Source organism: Eubalaena glacialis, chromosome 15 (genome assembly GCF_028564815.1).
Source record: "Eubalaena glacialis isolate mEubGla1 chromosome 15, mEubGla1.1.hap2.+ XY, whole genome shotgun sequence".
Taxonomy (NCBI): domain Eukaryota; kingdom Metazoa; phylum Chordata; class Mammalia; order Artiodactyla; family Balaenidae; genus Eubalaena; species Eubalaena glacialis.
In genome coordinates this window covers 14,414,975-14,433,997 of record NC_083730.1, presented here as the reverse complement: position 1 = coordinate 14,433,997, position 19,023 = coordinate 14,414,975, and the positions used below count along the sequence as shown (strand labels likewise).

The 19,023-nt window shown below is 33.2% G+C and overlaps 1 protein-coding gene across 4 annotated transcripts in view; it reads right to left on the bottom strand.

Annotated features, from left to right (window-relative positions):
• PIGN (phosphatidylinositol glycan anchor biosynthesis class N) overlaps nucleotides 1-19,023 on the bottom strand; it is a 166,166-nt gene that overhangs the window by 86,500 nt on the left and 60,643 nt on the right. For 3 of the 4 annotated variants that reach the window (XM_061168923.1, XM_061168922.1, XM_061168924.1), the window contains exons 21-26: nucleotides 17,525-17,633; nucleotides 11,223-11,325; nucleotides 6,628-6,730; nucleotides 4,864-4,950; nucleotides 1,599-1,654; nucleotides 1,228-1,303 (exon numbers count right to left, since the gene is read on the bottom strand). In XM_061168923.1, the coding sequence (XP_061024906.1) occupies nucleotides 1,228-1,303; nucleotides 1,599-1,654; nucleotides 4,864-4,950; nucleotides 6,628-6,730; nucleotides 11,223-11,325; nucleotides 17,525-17,633 (534 nt within the window). The remainder of the gene's footprint in view (nucleotides 1-1,227; nucleotides 1,304-1,598; nucleotides 1,655-4,863; nucleotides 4,951-6,627; nucleotides 6,731-11,222; nucleotides 11,326-17,524; nucleotides 17,634-19,023) is intronic. The other variant, XM_061168925.1, reaches the window with a different exon arrangement.

Sequence of the window (19,023 nt, the reverse complement as noted above, 5' to 3'; positions counted from 1 at the left end):
TCCAATGACCAATTAAAAAAAAAATACACACACACACACACAATATTTAAACAAAGAGGGGAGGGAGAAAATATGGAAAAGAAATGATGTTCAAAACTGCATAAGACTCTTATTCAAGCGAAGGCTACATGTAGTGAAGGCTACATGACTGAAATAGAGGTCCAGCAGAATTTTCACTTCCAGCCATATCAGTCAAAGAAAGTGACCAAATATGTTACATCAGTAAAGCTTGCTGAATTAAGCTGGAGATTATAAATCTAGCATTTAGTTTAAACTTCTGTTTTTCTTTCTCTTTTTGCTTGTTTTTAATTAAAGGCCCATGATCTTTAATAGACTGAGAAAAGAACAACTACCATTAAGAAAAATGTAAATAAAGATTAAGGAAACTATTAATACACATTTCAAAATAATTCAATAGCGAATGGGACATGAGAAAATGAACACCTTTTTAAACATTTCTTAAAATTACATTTGTATTAGTGCAGTAACAAAAAAAAAGGATATTAATCCTTTAATAAACACATACTTTTAACAATTATTACTTCTGTGATCTGAATAGAAGGCAATCAGATTTTAGGCAGATATTAGTTCCTTTATTTAAACAAATATATACTAAGTACATAAAATGTGCCAGGCACTACGGTAGAGGGAATAAGACAAGCTTAATGATCCTAGAGAAAAAGGGAAAGAACATGAATTACATTCTATTGGAGCATCTGAACCCCTGGAAAGCTGATAATTTGTCATTATCTTAGAATCCTCAGTACCCAGCTGGTGCTGATAAGCCTTCAATGACATATTTATTGAATGAATGAATCAGTTCTAAGTACAGGGATTATGAGAAAAGATGGTAACATGTTGGACGTCTCAGGGGTGGGGAACATCAGTTCAGGGAGCCTTTGATCTGGAGGAGCAAGGCAGTTTTGATCCACCCTTCACTTCCCACAGGCTTTAATCACCTTTGATAGGACTTCCTGGGACTAACAGACTCTCTACTTTTTTGAAGTTAAATGGGCTTAAGAGTAAAGTTAAAAAGATTAACTATATTTTGGAGTAAAAGCTAAAGTGTCCGACTTCCCATTCAACAGTGTCTGAGAAGGTATCTTCTTTCCATGTGACTTAACTCTGTCACTTTATAATCTTAATGTCACATGTTACATAATCTTAATTGTCACAATGAGTTCAAAATCTTATTAATCAGTATCTTAAGAAAATAAGAAAACCAACCTTCCACATCATCAGGGCTCCCATCATGTAAGGACTAAACACAGTCAGAAAGCAATAGACAGAGGCAAGATCAAAGCTAAGGAATCAACAAAAAGAAAAAGGAGTTTAGAATTCACATTGTAACTTTAAAAGAATGTTCTTCTAAAAAGCATGTTTAAGCTAATTTTCTGAAATCTACTCTTACTAAAGCACAAGTATACATTGTCTCAAGAACTATTACAAAGTCAGTAAAACGAATGAGATAGACTTGTATGTGCGGATACATACCAATTTTCAAAATACATCCTTTAGTGTAAAAAGCAAGGTACAGAACAAAATCCCTATTTGTATTATTTTCCGGTTATACATATGCTGCTTTTATTTTAAATTACCTGTTAACAGAAGCTATATTCCCAGTTCCAAAAAAGGCTGTCATTAAGAAGAAAACCTAAATAGAGTTAAGGAAATGCCAAAACAAGTCAGAATTCATAGAAGTTCTTTTTTATTGAGAAAAGATATACCTATTCTACCATTAGGGTAATTTGCTTTTCTACTTGTACATTTGATCATAAATTGTTGTAAATGAGTGTTCCATTGTATCTCCTTGTGAATGCATTTGGAAAGAACCAGACTGAACAAGCAATGTACTAAGAACAACGAGGCCTGGGAGGTCATCCTTACTCGTCACTAGTAACCTTGGGAAGGTGACTATTTTCCTCGCCTCTAACATAAACAGTTGGATTATTGTTATTTGTAGTTGGCTGCTAATGATTAAAAAAAAAGCGATAGACATTTTCAGCTGAAATACGATTTCATTTCATACATGCTCGCTGTGTGCCAGGTGAAACGTGCCACGTTCTTTGAAAGGCTTAGGAAAAAATAAGATATCATGTTTTAAAATAATTCAATAGAGAATGAGAAAGTAAACATCTTTTTGACATTTCTTAAACTTACATTTGTAATAGTGCAGTAATAAAAAGTAGGTATTAATTATATTGGGGTCTAAGAACTTACTGCTAGTAAAGTATTTAAAATAGTGCCTGGCCCACTGAAAGGGCTCGATAAATGTTAGTTACTTTATTATCATAAACACATACACAAAAATGGTACAGAAACACTAAAAAGGAAGTATGAATCAAGACAAATTTCAGTGAAAAAGCGGCATTTGCGTTGGTAACTTGAGCCTTAAATATTTTCATTGTTCCATGCATTCAACCAGTCAACTAACCAACCAAGATTTATCATCTAGTACATGTCAGAGGCAGAGCTAGGCACTAAGAATATAAATATAAATAAAATAGTTTAAAGTGCTCACATGGTGACTAAGATTATGATGATATGTAGAAGTATATAAGATGAATTTAAAGGTAAACAGTGGGAAATAAATGATATAGTCAAGGACTTCCCTGGCAATCCAGTGGTTAAGACTCCATGCTTCCGGGCTTCCCTGGTGGCGCAGTGGTTGAGAATCTGCCTGCCAATGCAGGGGACACGGGTTCGAGCCCTGGTCTGGGAAGATCCCACATGCCGCGGAGCAACTAGGCCCGTGCACCACAACTACTGAGCCTGCGCGTCTGGAGCCTGTGCTCCGCAACAAGAGAGGCCGCGATAATGAGAGGCCCGCGCACCGCGATGAAGAGTGGCCCCCACTTGCCACAACTAGAGAAAGCCCTCGCACAAAAACGAAGATCCAACACAGCCATAAATAAATAAATTAATTAAATAAATAAACGCAAAAGTTTAAAAAAAAAGAGTCTGCAGAACTGAACGTCCTTGCCCTTAAAAAAAAAAAAAAAAAAAAAAGACTCCATGCTTCCAACGCAGTGGGTGCGGGGTTCAATCCCTGGTCAGGGAACTAAGATCCCACATGCCACCCGGTGCAGACAAAAAAAAAAAAAAATGATGTAGTCAAGAAACAGTAAACAGGTGTGATAGAAACTGAGGGTTTATTGAAGGGTACAGTGAAAGATGAAGCAAGAAATGTAGATTGGTGGCATATTAATAAAATACCTTGAACTTTATTGTGGAGACAATGAAGAGCTAGCAAGCATTTTAGGTGAGTAATATAAATAAGAAATACCAATAACAGTGAGATATTTGGATCAGGGATACAAATAATTAGAGGCAGGAAATTCAATTAGGAAGCTATTTCAGTAGTCCATGTTGGGGACAAGGAACGTCTGAACCAGTGTGGTTAGAGTGGAAATGGAGAAGGAGGGGAGACCATGGAACTTTAAAACTGGACAGGGAGTTGTTAAATATGACAAGTTTGATGCCCTGGGTAGCTGGGAGCATGGCGATGCCATTAAATGAGAAGAGACCTGGCAGAGAGTGATTTTGGAGAGGGGTGGGTAGTCATTAGTCAGTGTGGACATATATCTGGTGACGCCCAGCAGGATGTTGGACATATGACTCTTAAGGTCAGAGAGGTCAGGGCTGGAGAAGTAGATCTTAGAGTTGTTTGTACAGAGGTGTCAGTCAAAGCTATAGGAGAGGATGACATTACCCAGGCACAATTAGAGGAGAAGGTTAATGATAGAGCTTGGAGAAAAACATACATGGTTCAAGAGCAAAGGAGAGTCAGTTTCCATGAAGGAGAATAGAGATGGTGTAAAAAGCTGAAAAGAGAACCTGGATCATGTTCTGGATGTCAAAGGAAAAGAAAGAGAAAAATCAATTGAGTTGAATGTTATAAGAGTGGTCAAGTAAAACTGAACAGATGAGACTGTGCAATCAGGAAGGCCCTGCAGACCACGAGAGGACAACTTCACCACAGACATTTGACAAATATTGAAGAGCTACTATGTGCCAGGCACTGGTCAAGGCTTGAGGATATAGTACATAAATGGGGAGGAAATGGTAGCAGCAAGGAGCTTGGTAGTAAACACAAAGGACAAGATGAAATTATAATTTAGGGAGATGCAGGGTTCAAAGGAAGAAGTGTTTTATTAGTATAGGCTGAGTGGAAGGAATCTGCAAAGACACAAAGCAAAATTGAGAGTGAAGGCAAGAGGTAGAGGAGAGAATAAGAACATTTATTTTCTGGACCTATAAGGTCCAGACTGCACCACGGTAAGTTCAAAGGAAATATCTCCCTATGAGTTTGTTCAACCCAGTCAGCCAGCCTTCCCAAAGTGAGACTTTATTCTGTCACATTGTCTTTCAAACTTCTAATACAAATAACTTTCACACAATATTGCCTCTGATGTGATCCAAAAACCTTGTGAGACAGATGTTATATAACATGAGTATAGTATAAGATACACATAAAAAGATACAAACCTAACTCATAATAGTGGTTTCTTCTGGATGAGGGAAATTAGTTTGGAGTTGAAAGTTGAAAGGAGACTGTCTTTAGCCGTAATATTTTAATTTTTAAAAATGTGTGACATATGTGACAAAATATTAGTTGTTGATATCTTGGATGGCAGGAATACACATATATACATTTGTTTGTTATATCATTCTTTATGCTTTTCTATAGTTTCAGAATTTTTTTGAAGTGTAAACTATATGAGAAAATTATGGTTGGGAGGGTGGTTAAATGGCCTCCAAGGTAATACCACTACCAAATGACAGGCAGAAACCCCTCCCACTTCTTACTCCATTAAATGGGAGGTTGCAGTGCCTTAAAACAGAAGTCCATAAAAAGGATACAAGGAAAAAGGCCCTACGGATGTCATCCAGATAGAGGTCTCGAAACTGGGTTATATCAGTATTATAGGTGAATTGGATACTGGAGACCTGTGAGATAAGAGGACATTTATAAATGCACAATAACAGTTCGCTTACTTCTACCCTCAAAAGCAAACTTACCGTCAAAGTTACAATAGCTAGAAAGATAACTTGTACTGACAAGAAAACAAAAACAAATAAATCTTTTCCTATAGCTTAATTTCTCCTTAATAACATCTGCCAAAAGGTAAAATATACTGTTAATAATATACTGAACAGAGCTGTAGTATTGCCACATGTGTAATAAAAGTGAGAATTGAGCTTTTTGTTATTCTGTATAAATGCTTCACTTTTAAATCCCTATATAATTTTTGCCTTTTCTAACATCTGATTTCTCAGTGTCCCGATCTTCTCAAACTCAAGTATGGTATGATATTAAAAAGCAGGATAAATTAAATATTTTTCTGTTTTTTTGTTCTTCTGTTAACTCATTTCCAGAGAAATTATTTTCTCTCTATAAAAAAGCAAAATATTTCTGTCCTGGTAAAATAAAAAGCCTCTCAATTCCAACATGATGGATGCACTCTTGCTTAATCCCCCTTTTTCCACAAAAGAAAAACTCACGGATAAGTTTAAAGGGAGACCTTCCCTATCTCCCACTTCCCATGTAATTTTCTGTTAAGTTCTTAGGATGCTTTAATCCTCTTTTCTAGAAAAAGACATATCTCCTTTCAGTTAAAATATAGAATTTAAAAAACAACACAAACCTCATTTTTAATTTAATAATATTTAATTATTAAAATTTTGAATATTTAATACTAAGGACAGTCTGACCATTTACTTGAATCTGATCAAAACTTCTTTTCATGTATTGTTTTAATATTCCAGAACTGAAAGTTAAAAACCAGTAATTACTCAATATACTTCAATAAAGTTTCTTCTTTATTGAAATTGTTTATTCTAAAACATCAAGTACTCTTTGTGAACTCAACTAGAACCAGTTAAGGATGAATCAACGGATCAACTATGAAGGTATTTTCCTGCAATATTTCTTTTATCTGACCTCAGTAAAATTGTAAATATTTTATCACAAATTTCTTATAATTATCTTCAGTTCTGAAATAAAGGCAAGAGACATCAATTAACTCTCTAGCTCAGCATGATAAAGGTGTCCTTAATATCTGGTTGGCTTTTAGCCAATTCAAAGTATATTATGTTGAATAAACAGTCTAAGATTTGGACTGAGGCCATGATCACTAAGGTGACAGAATAAGCATTTTGGATTAGAATGACTAGAAAGAGAAAAATAACACTGGAACACAAATGTCACTTTATGATCAAATTCATAAATTGAAGTGTGACAACATAAAATTATTCCAACGAAAATAAATTGAAGGAAAGAAAAATTAGATGTGAAAACAAAGGCAAACAAGATAAAGAACATTCTTTCTCCTGTATTCTTTCACCTATATTAATGTTTTTTTGCATCAGAGATTCTCAAATAATCTCTAAGAAAAGCCCAACCCATATAATGCCCATGAAACAATAAAGTCATGCTTTTCTGTTGTAAGTGAAAATTTCCTTACAATCTAATTGTTTGACTTAATTATTAACTTAATTATTAATGCCTTAAGTACTGTAAATTTTTAAGTAGAATTTTTGATGAAATAACATTGCAACCTCCTTATAGGATAAAGAATATTCTAATATTCTTAAATAAATGCAAGAATGATTTTGACAAGCTACCTTCTGTTTACAGGAAACAACAGATTGTGGCAAGGTTTCTTGTTCCATGTGTATCCAGACAAACATCAAACATGACAATACTAATGGGAAGAGAGCTTCATACCTAAGGGGTGGGGGGTGTGAGGTGGAAGTGGGAGGGTAGAAAAGAAAAAAACATTAAACAAATAAAAATGCAAATTTATAATACTAATAGGTCTTTCTCAAAATTAAAACAATATTGATAATACTTCTAAGTTACAATATCACAAAATTTAAATTTTTTAAGCTTTCCAGAAGAAGAAAGTAGGAAAGGAAAGTAACATTTAAATATCAACTCTAACACCATCTTTTGAAATTTATCAGATCTTGAGATCATTACATGTTTAAAATAGTAGAGATATCTAAAATTCATTCATGAGGTAAATGACAGAAATACACAAAAAAGAAAGAAAACATACGACAAAGGTAAAAAGACAATTCCTGAGTTAAAATGATGAATATACAGAGAAGAAAAGCAAGACAAACATCCCAAATTTTTTTAAAAATGGGTGCAATACGGGAATATAAACCTCTCAAAAAGAAAAAAAAAGAGCCAGTAAATCCATAAAAGTGTCTGACCATATTGATAACTGATACAGAAATTTAAAAATAGATGCCATAGTCACTTATAATATTTACCCATATTAAAAAAATGTCAACAAGAGTATAATGAAAAAGGAACTCTCATACTCTCTACATAGGAACAAACACTTCCTGGAAGGCAATCTAATACTATGCATCAAGAATCTAAAAAATATTCATATAGTATAATCTAATAATGTCACTTCTAGGAATTCACCCTGAGAAAATAATCAGACATATGCACTATGATTCCCATCTGAAGATGTTTGTTACAATATTGTTTACAGAAGAGAAAAACAAGAAAACAACTTAATATCCACAGGGGAGTTTAGTTAAATAATGTATGGTACATCTTTAGGCTGGCGTATAATGTGGACGTTATAATGTGGACAAAGGAGAAATGTTCATGAGATAACGCAGTGACAGATGCTTTTCCTAATCCTTTTCTGCCCTAGTTTAAGATAAGTGTTTCACCTTTGTAATCCCCCAAATACTCTACATATGATAGTAGTTATCACACTATTTTAATCACATGTTTACTAATATGCATTCCCCACTAGTTTGGAAAATCTTTGACTGGGTCAGTCTTGTCACCACTACAGGCCCCCTCATAATAAGTATTTGTTGATTGGAAGTTACAAAACAAAATCAAGCAAACCAAATTAAAACAAAAAACCCTGTATTTCTCTTTCAAGTTTTTCAACTATTGAACTCTATTCCATATTGTGCTATTTCCTAAACATGAGAAAGCAAAAGAAACAAAATGCTTTAAACTCTACCACCGATCATAAAACTAAAACACTGAAGATCAGGCAGAAGAAAACATTCAGGTTTGAGAAAGCATACACAAATCACTTGGTATCTAAGATTTAGGACGCCCCAGGATATGAACAGACAACACATATGTGAGAAAATACTATTAGTAAAACAAGTGCAGAAAAATGTATCAACACAAAGCTGCACTATTTTTGGCTTACTAAAATAGCATTTGATATTCTTATTTAAAAGTGAGATATGAAAGGATATGATGAAGTAGGTCCCCTCATAGGTTGTTGGTAATATTATAAGCTGGCACTGTTCTTAAGACAAAAGTAAAAAAAAATTCATATTTTACGGCCCACCTATACTACAACTGAGAAGTGAAAAAAGGAAATAATTTAACTATATAAAAAGCTTATGCATAAAAACATAACTCAAAACATTATTTATGATAATAAAAACTGGAAATAAAGTGACCAAAAAATACAGGAAAGATCAAGGTACAGCCATGTCATAGAATATTAAAAATCTATTAAAATGATGGTTAGGAAGCCTATAAGCCAACTAGGAAAATGCTTCTAAAATAAAGTAGAGGGACTTCCCTGGTGACGCAGTGGTTAAGAATCTGCCTGCCAATGCAGGGGACACGGGTTCGATCCCTGGTCCAGGAAGATCCCACATACCAGGGAGCAGCTAAGCCCGTGTGCCACAACTACTGAGCCTGTGTGCCACAACTACTGAAGCCCATGCCCCTAGAGCCCATGCTCCGCAACAAGAGAAGCCACCGCAATGAGAAGCCCGAGCACCGCAACGAAGAGTAGTCCCCACACAACACAACTAGAGAAAGTCCGCATGCAGCAGCAAAGACCCAACACAACCAAAAATAAATAAATAAATAAATAAAAATAAAAATTTAAAAACATAAAAAATAAAAATAAAATACAGCAAAGTAGAAAATAAAGATATAAAATAGTACATGGACTATGATTAATACAGTGTTAAAAAGATAAATACAGAGCTAAGACTGGAAGGAAATATGTCAGAACATCAATAGGAGGGGTAGGGTTAATAGATGATTTTTCTTCCTTATTCCTACTCTTCAAAATGTGATTATATTATGTTTACAATGATTAAAAAAAAAATTGAAAAAGAAATAGAATGCCTGTATCCTAGACATTCTTGAAAATTTAGTTCAATTTCCACATGAGTCCTTGAGGGCAGCAGTTCAGCTCCCTTACCCAAACCCTGTCTCTAGTCATTCTTTATATCACATAATTCACAACTTAAATTACAATAACTTAATTGTTGCATTTTGCAATTGCCTAACATTGTAAAATAGAGTCCATATTTTATAGCAGCTTACAACTCTATTATACACCTGGGGTACACTAATTGTTCTAACTGTATGTCTGTCTAGTGTTCAGGACACTAGAAATGTGAAAAAAAACTTGTTGACTAATTGAATCAAGAAAGTGTATTCTCTGAGCAAAAACAAAACAAACAAAAAACCCCATGATTTTTAAAATATTTGCACTTATATATGAAATTATTCTTTCCTAATACATAAAAACATAAATTCCATAGTTCTACAAATAGTGCTACAGATTTACTTCTTTTCAAAAACTATAAAATAAAATTTTTGTAAAATGTAGATGAATAAATCTGATAAAGACAATCTTCTTATGGGACTTTATTTCTTTAGACAACCAATATCTCATATAAAGTCTGTATATCTGAATTAATAAACTGAAATACCAATAAAATGTCATCATGAGCTCAGAGTGTACATAATAAAACCTTTCTAAATTAGGATCTGCTAGTTTGGTCTCTGTGCAAATTGAACACGGCTGAAAAGACATTTAGTTTGTATTATACTTTATTAAGCAAAGGGATAATATAATCAAAATTTTGGAGGAAAATGTTTAACCAACTTAAGAGAACTATTTTCAAGTATTATAATAGCTTCCATCTGCATAAAAATAATTAAATGCTGATTAAAAATAAACCTTCTTTATTCATTTAATCAAGGGTGCATTGTTAGAATGTAGGATTACTATTACTGTACTTTTGTAAAGTAATGAAACTGCATTTCTTTTAAATATCCTATAATTCTGACTATTCACTTATTTACATGGAGAACCCTCCAGGGCGTCCAAAAATAGTGACGTGGAATGATAACAGGTGGACTATGTTTTACAAAACTGATTTGACACTAAAAAATGTACTAACTGAAATTATCAGACTGCTGTTTCAGGCTACCTCTGTCTAATTTTTTTTTGCAAAGGTAAATATACTTTCTGATGTTGGGTAATATATTTCTTAATACATTCATTAATAAGGTCATACTCATTATTCTGATTTTAGGCGTGATTTTTCACTTTTTAGATTTCTTAAATTAAATGTGCTTAAATGTGCACAATGGTAAATCCCTAGGTTTATTCTAATTGGGATCAAGATCCTATATTTGGACCAAATTTTGAAACTGTCTGAGCAGTGTTTATTCGATTTGTCTGTTCTATTCAGTGTTTAGTATAATGTGCATATTTCTCACCCTCATAAAGATTTAAGTAAAGATGAAATAAAATTCAAAAGCAAGTGAAGAACTCTTTTCTTCAAAGTAGATGGGAGAGTATGTCATTGTTCTCACTGATTTCTAGAGAATGCTTCAGAATCCAACCCAAATCAAGCTGTTCTTTTTTGTTTTTGTTTTACAAGAAAATTTTAATCTTCAATGAAAATGTTTAACTTTTTAACAGTTTAACTTTTGGGAAAATATTCTAAAAGGTTTCTGAATCAAAAGGAATATCTGGACTATGACATATGCAAGAGTAAAAATAAAATATTATACTCAAAGAAGAATGAACAAATCAAAACATAATTTAAAGTGCATGAAAGGAATGCAACAAAGACTAAAATTCTTGTAAGTCATTGTTTGAGACTTAAAATTCCTCCACAATCTATCAGAACTCTCTAACACTGTAGGTAAGCAATATTTAAGCAACTTCAGGAAGTAAACAGAAACACAAAGACTACAGGCAATACTGTGAAAATGATAAGAAAAAGAAAACTGAAGATTACAGATCAAGTCACATACAGTTTTTACAGAGGAAAAATACTTCTAATTTATTCCTCAAGATTCACATATTTTTCATTTCCAGAGGTTAAATACTCAGAGAAATGTCAATATGTCATTTAAAACTTGCTACTAAAAATTAAAATTTAAAAACAGTTTATACCCTGTGCTTAGAAGTAGGTAGGTCGACATTGAGGAAACAAGAATGCTAAACAGCCGATCAAAGAGAATCAGAGGACTCAGTAGAGGCACGATGAAGGAAGAGGCTGCAATAAAACAAATGTGGGTAGTGTTAGTACAAGCGACACAGGGTATGTTGAGTTTAAAGCACTGAATAATCTATTATCATTTATAGCATTTATTATTTGTGTGACGTTTAAAATGAAGCTACATTTGCCCTACTCATTTTTGTAAGAAATTTGAAACTTCACATTTTTAATTAAAATTACATTTCACCATTTTAACCACAATTTAGTTCAGATTTTCCCAATTTATATTCAGCCTTGCTCACTGTAATAACTCTTAAATAAATAATTTGTCATTTTCTAATGTAAATAATAAAAAAAAAATTACTCAAGATTCAGCAACTTTTCTCCTAATTAAACATTTAGTTCAAAGACAACTTACTCCCCAGAAATTGATTTTTCCTAAACACTCCCTCCTCCAAGTTTTCCCACTGCAAAGTATGCATTGAGAGTTGTAGTGTGCCAGTTAGAAAATTAGAGACAGGAGACAAGGACTTCACCACACATGACAGTTGTAATAAGAGTAATCCAAATAAGTGAAGTAATCTTTCTTCTCAGGATTAGAAAGCAACTACTTCAGTGGGAGAAGAGCAAATAAATTGGGGGGGGGGTATGGGTAGCAAAACATAAACTCCCCAATCTTTATTTTGGAAAGAAAATATGCATAATTTCCTAATCCTCCTGGCTAGGATGGCAATATGCATGGAATGAAATGCTCCAAAGTATGAAGACAGATAACTTGGGAGGGCATCCTGGCTGAATTACTTATAACTCTTTAACCATGAGGCAAGTTTGTTAATCTATCTAAGCAGTATTTCCATCTGTTAAGTAGAAATGATATAAAGTTGTTGTGAGGTTTAAATACAATTTCACCTATAAAATGCTTCTTGAGCATAGTGCCTGAGATACAGTAAGTGCTTAATAACTGCTAGGTGCTATTATTACTACTAGTCAACATCTACTAATAAGTTAAATGTAAAGACAATCTCATTCAAAGTTGAGTCACTGTAAGATTTAAGATTATGTAAGTTATATTTACAGTAATCTTAGAAGAATCGCTTCTGATTTTTTTTCAGATGTGTAGTTCCAGTAATGTTATCATCATCTGGTATATATTTTAACAGAAAGAAATAGTATTTTAATATTTATTTAAAAAGCCAGTTCAAATGAGACCTGTTTTACCAAACTGTATTTTCTGTATTTGTTTGACTTTTGTGTAAAGGATTGATAAGATGTTAAAAGGGAAATAAGAGTCCCCATCCTGAGTGACATAAGTTAGAACCAGTTGCATAACATATAACCCATTTAGGGATCCCAGCACATTAGCAAAAAATGTTCACTGGAGCTAGACTATAGTGAATTAGTGCCTGGAAGATATCTCTGGAGATACTGCTGACCTACCTATGAGTCAACTATTTCATGCCTTGCACCATATGGTAGGCATCCTCTAGTACCGATGTTCTCCTAATCCCAAGGAGGAATTGTCTTGTTTAAAATATATGTCCAGCCTATAAGAGACTCACTTCAGATTTAAAGACACACATAGGCTCAAAGTGAAGGAATGGAAAAGATATTCTATACAAGTAGAAACCAAAAGACAGTGAAGGGTAGCTATAGCTACATCAAACAAAATAGACTTTAAGCCAAAAAATGGTAACAACAGACAAACAAGGTCATTATATAATGATAAAGGGGTCAACTGATCAGGAAGATATAACAACTGTAAATATATATGCACCCAACATCAGAGCCCCTAAATATACTAAGCAAATACTAATAGATCTGAAGGGAGAAATAGACAAGAATACAATAATAATAGGAGACTTCAATATTCCACTTTCAGAAAGAGATAGATCATCCAGAGAGAAAATCAACAAGGAAACATTAGACTTGAACCATACATTAGACCAAATGGATCTAACAAAAATTTATATAACATTCCAACCAGTAGCAGCAGAACACATTCTGTGCATGGAACGTTCTCCAGGATAGAGCATATAATAGATCACAAAACAAGTCTTAGAAAATTTAATAAGACTGAAATCATATCAAGTATCTTTACTGACTATAATGGTATAAAACTAGAAATTACAACAAGAGAAAGCTGAAAAATCTACAAATATGTGGAAATTAAACAACATACTCCTGAACAACTAATGGATCAAAAAAGAAATTAAAAGGGAAATAAAAAGATACTTCAACAAATGAAAATGGAAACACAACATACTAAAACCTATGGGATGCTAATGTTAATCATATACACTAGTGCACAAGGAAAAAATCAGTAGGTTCTATAAGGTAAAAATAATACAAAAAATACTCTCAGACACAATATAATAAAACTAGAAATTAAAGATAAAGCAAAAATTAATGAGGTAGTGAACAGAAAAACAGTAGATCAAATTAGTAAATCAAAATCCATGTTCTTTGAGAAAATAAACAAAAAGGACAAACCACTAGCTAAGTTAATCAAGGAAAAGGAAGAAAGTGCAAATATACAAAATAAATTATGAGGGAAATGACTAATAATACAGAAGGAATTTTTTTAAATCATAAGAGATTACTTTGCATCCCTCTATATGAATAAATTTGAAAATCTAGAAGAAACAGAAAATTCCTTAAGCAAATATAGCTTTCCAAATTAACCGCAGTAGAGATAAAAAGCTTAAACAGACCAATTTCATAGAGAAATACAAAGTTATCAGGGGACTACCCAACAAAAAAGGACTAAATTCAGATAGTTTCACAGGGGAATTCTTTCAGAACTTTACAGAACAGATAGTCCCAGTGCTACATAAATTGTTTCAGAGTATAGAAATTAAAGAGAAACAATTCTTTTTATGTAGCAAATATAACATTGATACCTAAGCCTGATAAATTTAGAACAACAAAGAAAATTACAGACCAATATCATTTATGAGTACTGATGGAAAAATAGTAGCAAATGAACTCCAATGCTACATTGAGAAAATAATACATTATAATCAAATGTGTCTTAGGAGTTTATATCAGAAATGCAAGAATGGTTCAATACTGGAAATCTATTAGTATTATTCACCATATTAACAGGTCTAGGGAAAAAAAGCCATATTATTATCTCCATAGATGTTGAAAATGTCTTTGACAAAATTCAACATCCATTCTTAATAAAAACCCTACATAAAACAGGAAAGCATGTACTTTCTTTAACATGATAAATATATATACCTCAGTCCTAAAGCCAGAATTTGTCTTAAATGGGGGGACTCCAGAGACACTCCCACTAAGATCAGGAAAAAAATCAAGGAGGTTCACTATCTCTACTATTTAACATTGTTCTGTAGGTATTAGCCAATGCGAGTAAATGAAAGAAAAGAGAGGAATAAGAACAGGAAGAGGGAAATACATATCTGTGTTTGTAAATTACATGATGGTATACTTGGAAAATTCTACCTAGAGAGTCAATGATAAACCTAACTCAAGAAAGGAAAATTCAGTAAAGAAGTAGGATATAAAATTAACATGCAAAAATCAATAGCATCACTGTTGGTGGGAATGCAAATTGATACAGCCACTATGGAGAACAGTATGGAGGTTCCTTAAAAAACTAAAAATAGAATTACCATACAACCCAGCAATCCCACTACTGGGCATATACCCTGAGAAAACCATAATTCAAAAAGAGTCATGTACCAAAATGTTCATTGCAGCTCTATTTACAATAGCCAGGACATGGAAGCAACCTAAGTGTCCATCAACAGATGCATGGATAAAGAAGATGTGGCACATATATACAATGGAATATTATTCAGCCATAAAAAGAAACGAAATTGAGTTATTTGTAGTGAGGTGGATGGACCTAGAGGCTGTCATACAGAGTGAAGTAAGTCAGAAAGAGAAAAACAAATACCGTCTGCTAACACATATATATGGAATCTAAGAAAAAAAAAAAAAAAGGTCATGAAGAACCTAGGGGTAAGACGGGAATAAAGACACAGACCTACTAGAGAATGGACTTGAGGATATGGGGAGGGGGGAGGGTAAGCTGTGACAAAGTGAGAGAGTGGCATGGACATATATACACTACCAAACGTAAAATAGATAGCTAGTGGGAAGAAGCCGCATAGCACAGGGATATCAGCTCGGTGGTTTGTGACCACCTAGAGGGGTGGGATAGGGAGGGTGGGAGGGAGGGAGACGCAAGAGGGAAGAGATATGGGAACATATGTATATGTATAACTGATTCACTTTGTTATAAAGCAGAAACTAACACACCATTGTAAAGCAATTATACTCCAATAAAGATGTTTTAAAAAAAAATCAATAGCATCTTATACTCAAAAAAAAAATTAGAAGATACGATGAATGAGAAAAGCTCATTTATAATAGCAACAAAAAAGATAAAATACTTAGGAATATATTTAACAAGAAATATTCCCAGCCTATATGAAGAAAACTATGAAGACTGCTTTATAAGGCACAAAGGTAGACTTGAACAAGGGAAAGGACATCCCTTGTTCTTGGTTAGAATGTCTCAACGTAACTCATGGGTAAAATATAAGTTTTCCCAGAGTTAATTGGCTATATTCTTCAAAAATGTCAATGTCATAAAAGACAAACAAAGGGAAAATGCCATAAAGGATATTATTAAGTCAACTGAAAAATTAATATAAGGATGGTAGAATAGATAAAAATATTGAATATGGTGTTTAAAAAATTTTATACATACATACACTCATAATCACAGATGGACAAGGACATGAAGTAGAGGATGACTTTCTGTAATTCTGGGAAATTTCTATTGTTTTAACCTTTTTAGACATTTTAGATGTTCAAAAATGAGGTACAATAACATGAACACAAATTCTATTTTCTTTGCTTCTCTTCTTCATGTGGTTTATCCCTAGGTGATATATTGTTTATATGCTGGTGTGTGTTATATACACTGCATATTTTTGAAGCTATGCAGGAAAATAAAAAGACTTCCCTTTAATGTCATCGTTGCCATTCATAATTTTTGATTTTTCTGTGGATTTGAAAACATGTCATGTGAGAGACAATTACATATAGATACCCCACTAGAATATTAGCCCCACCACCCAGCCCTGCAGAATATAAGCTCCAGGAGGGCAGGGACTTGTTCCATATTTATTATTCTCAGAGAACAGAATAGTGCCAGAACATAGTACAAACTAAACACATTTTTTTTTAAATGAAAGAGCAGTCTCTGCTATTGTCATGCAGAATGAATGTAAATAGTAACTTTAGTAATCAAGATAATTTAAAAGGGAAGGCCTACATAATGCCTATAATGAAATGAAGTTTACATAGTGAAAATAAAGTTATATATACAAGAACACTTATTGTCCAAGAATAACTTCCACTTATACAATGACCAAGGTGTATAGAAAATGAGCAAATCAAAACTTTAGGAGATACATGTCCATTTCCTGTTGTATTTTTAAGCCTCTGCTTGGATTTTAAGAGCAATCCAAGGACAAACACTCCTATCCCTTAATTGTCTTTTTAAGATAAAGTTCCATCCAAAGATCTTTTTTTTTTAATGATGAACAAAAATTATTTATAAATAAATAAATAAATAAATAAATGTTAAATTACACATCATGTCATTCATAGGCATTACAAACTTTTTCTTTTTTTTAATGAAAAACCTCGACTTAAAGTTTGCTCCTGTCTTCCAGTTGGAAGGAAAAGGCTAAGTCCTTAAATGACATCTGTATGCTCCACACGCACATTCTTAAAAGAATTATAGAGGAATACGTTTTAAAATGTATAATCGGCTTTATAAAATGTGTAATGTGTTGGGAGGTGACTAATCAATGTTATTTTCAGCAAGGGAAATACAGATAAAATTTAACTGCTTCCTAGTCCCTGTGTAAGAACGGAGAATTTATGAATTGACATGAAATTTCAGCATAGGAATCTCTTCACAAAACCCTCTTCTCTTCTGGAAGCACTTTTTATCAGGTGCGAATAAATATACAGCCTTATTATCAAGTCATAAATATTCTATCAAGGAATTCTTAATAACACATGAATGCTCACAAAAGTTCTAATTTTCCTTGTCAACTTCCAACAAGAGATAGAAATAATAGCTCGTTATTATTATTTTCCCACAACAAAATTATTTGTTTCAACAGCAATGATACAGATGTAAATGGATAATTTTAAGATGTAACTTGATGGAAAGTTATCTCATTTGATCTGATTGACCTCTTACCTAATATTATCCAGCTAACAACCTGATTAATAAGAGGCAGTCCTTGTTTCTTGAGTAGACTATTATGAGTGCCATACACAACACACATGGAAAGCACCGTGCTTAGCATCTGAAAACAAACACAGAAGACGTAAATAAAAGAGAAGGTGGTGAGTGACTAATTTATATATTAGAAAGAATACTTAGAAAAGTGCTTGAACAACTGGAGTCTGGCCAAAATGTTATTGAAATTGGACCAGCTCACCTTCTTGTGGCTAAGACTAACAGTCAGAATTCTTGTACTAAGCAAAAGCCCTCCTTTACAAGCATGAATGAGGTGTTTTACACTTTCAGGAGTATTTTGGCATACATTATCACACTGTTTCTACTTAGAAATATTTGTTATTAATCTTGAAGTTTTCTTAAATCATGGAACTGCAGAGAGTGAAATGTATATAGCTTGGTGTATATGGCTGAGCGTCTTCCACATCTGGCCCTCACTAACAGTCATATCTATTTATTCATTCGATACATATCTGTGGCCTGAGTTTTCACTGGTACTGGGAATACAAGGAGTACAATATTCTTTAGGGAATATATACAAACTAGTGTAGAGCTGGTAAACTATTGCTTTTAGAAATATTGTTTTATTGGAACATGGTCACTCTCATTCATTCACATGTTGTCTACAGCTCCCTTTGCCCTACAACGGTAGAGCTGAAAAGTGACAACAGACTCCATATGCCCCACAAGCCTAAAATATGTACAATCTAGCACGTCAGAAAAATGTTTGCTGACCCCTGAACTAGCGGATTAATAGCCAATTTAAGAAATGAGCTAAATTATGGCTATGAACAAAGTAAACTCTCTTAAAGATCAGATTAGCAACCTCATCACCAAATCCTAGAGATACATTTAACTTACTCATATTTTCAGTGAATTAAGAAGGAAAAATTGCTGTCAATAAATCTATGACACAATTCTAGGATCCTTTCAAATGTGAGACACATTCTCATTTTAGATACATTAAAATGTGAGAAGACACAAATCTTAGAATCATAAAAATATATATATGGTACACAATAGAGGAATGAATGCAAAGTAATAAGGTTAATGTAAGAAGGAATTACTTTATACTTAGGGGTATTTCTCACAAAGTCCATAAGAATTTTAACATGGTATTCTTTGTTCCTACAGAGTAAGATTCAGAAACACTCACTTCTGTCAAAGTATTCATTATTACAGGTGAATTTTTTCAAAGCTACTATGGTTTAGTGTAAAACCAGTCGGTATACTATTTAAAATGAAAAGATACGCTTCAATGGCTTCATAGGATCTTTGACAAAAATACTTCTCTTTTTATATGCTCTCTGTTGTTCTCCAAGAACGAGTTAACATCTTTTAAGTGTTGTATATTTTAATTTTTTAGTGTTCTTGGAAATACTATTATCCCAGCTTTGTTCTGAGTAAATTTTTTGAGGAGACTCAAAGAAGTTTTTTTATCAGTGTTCTAGATGTGG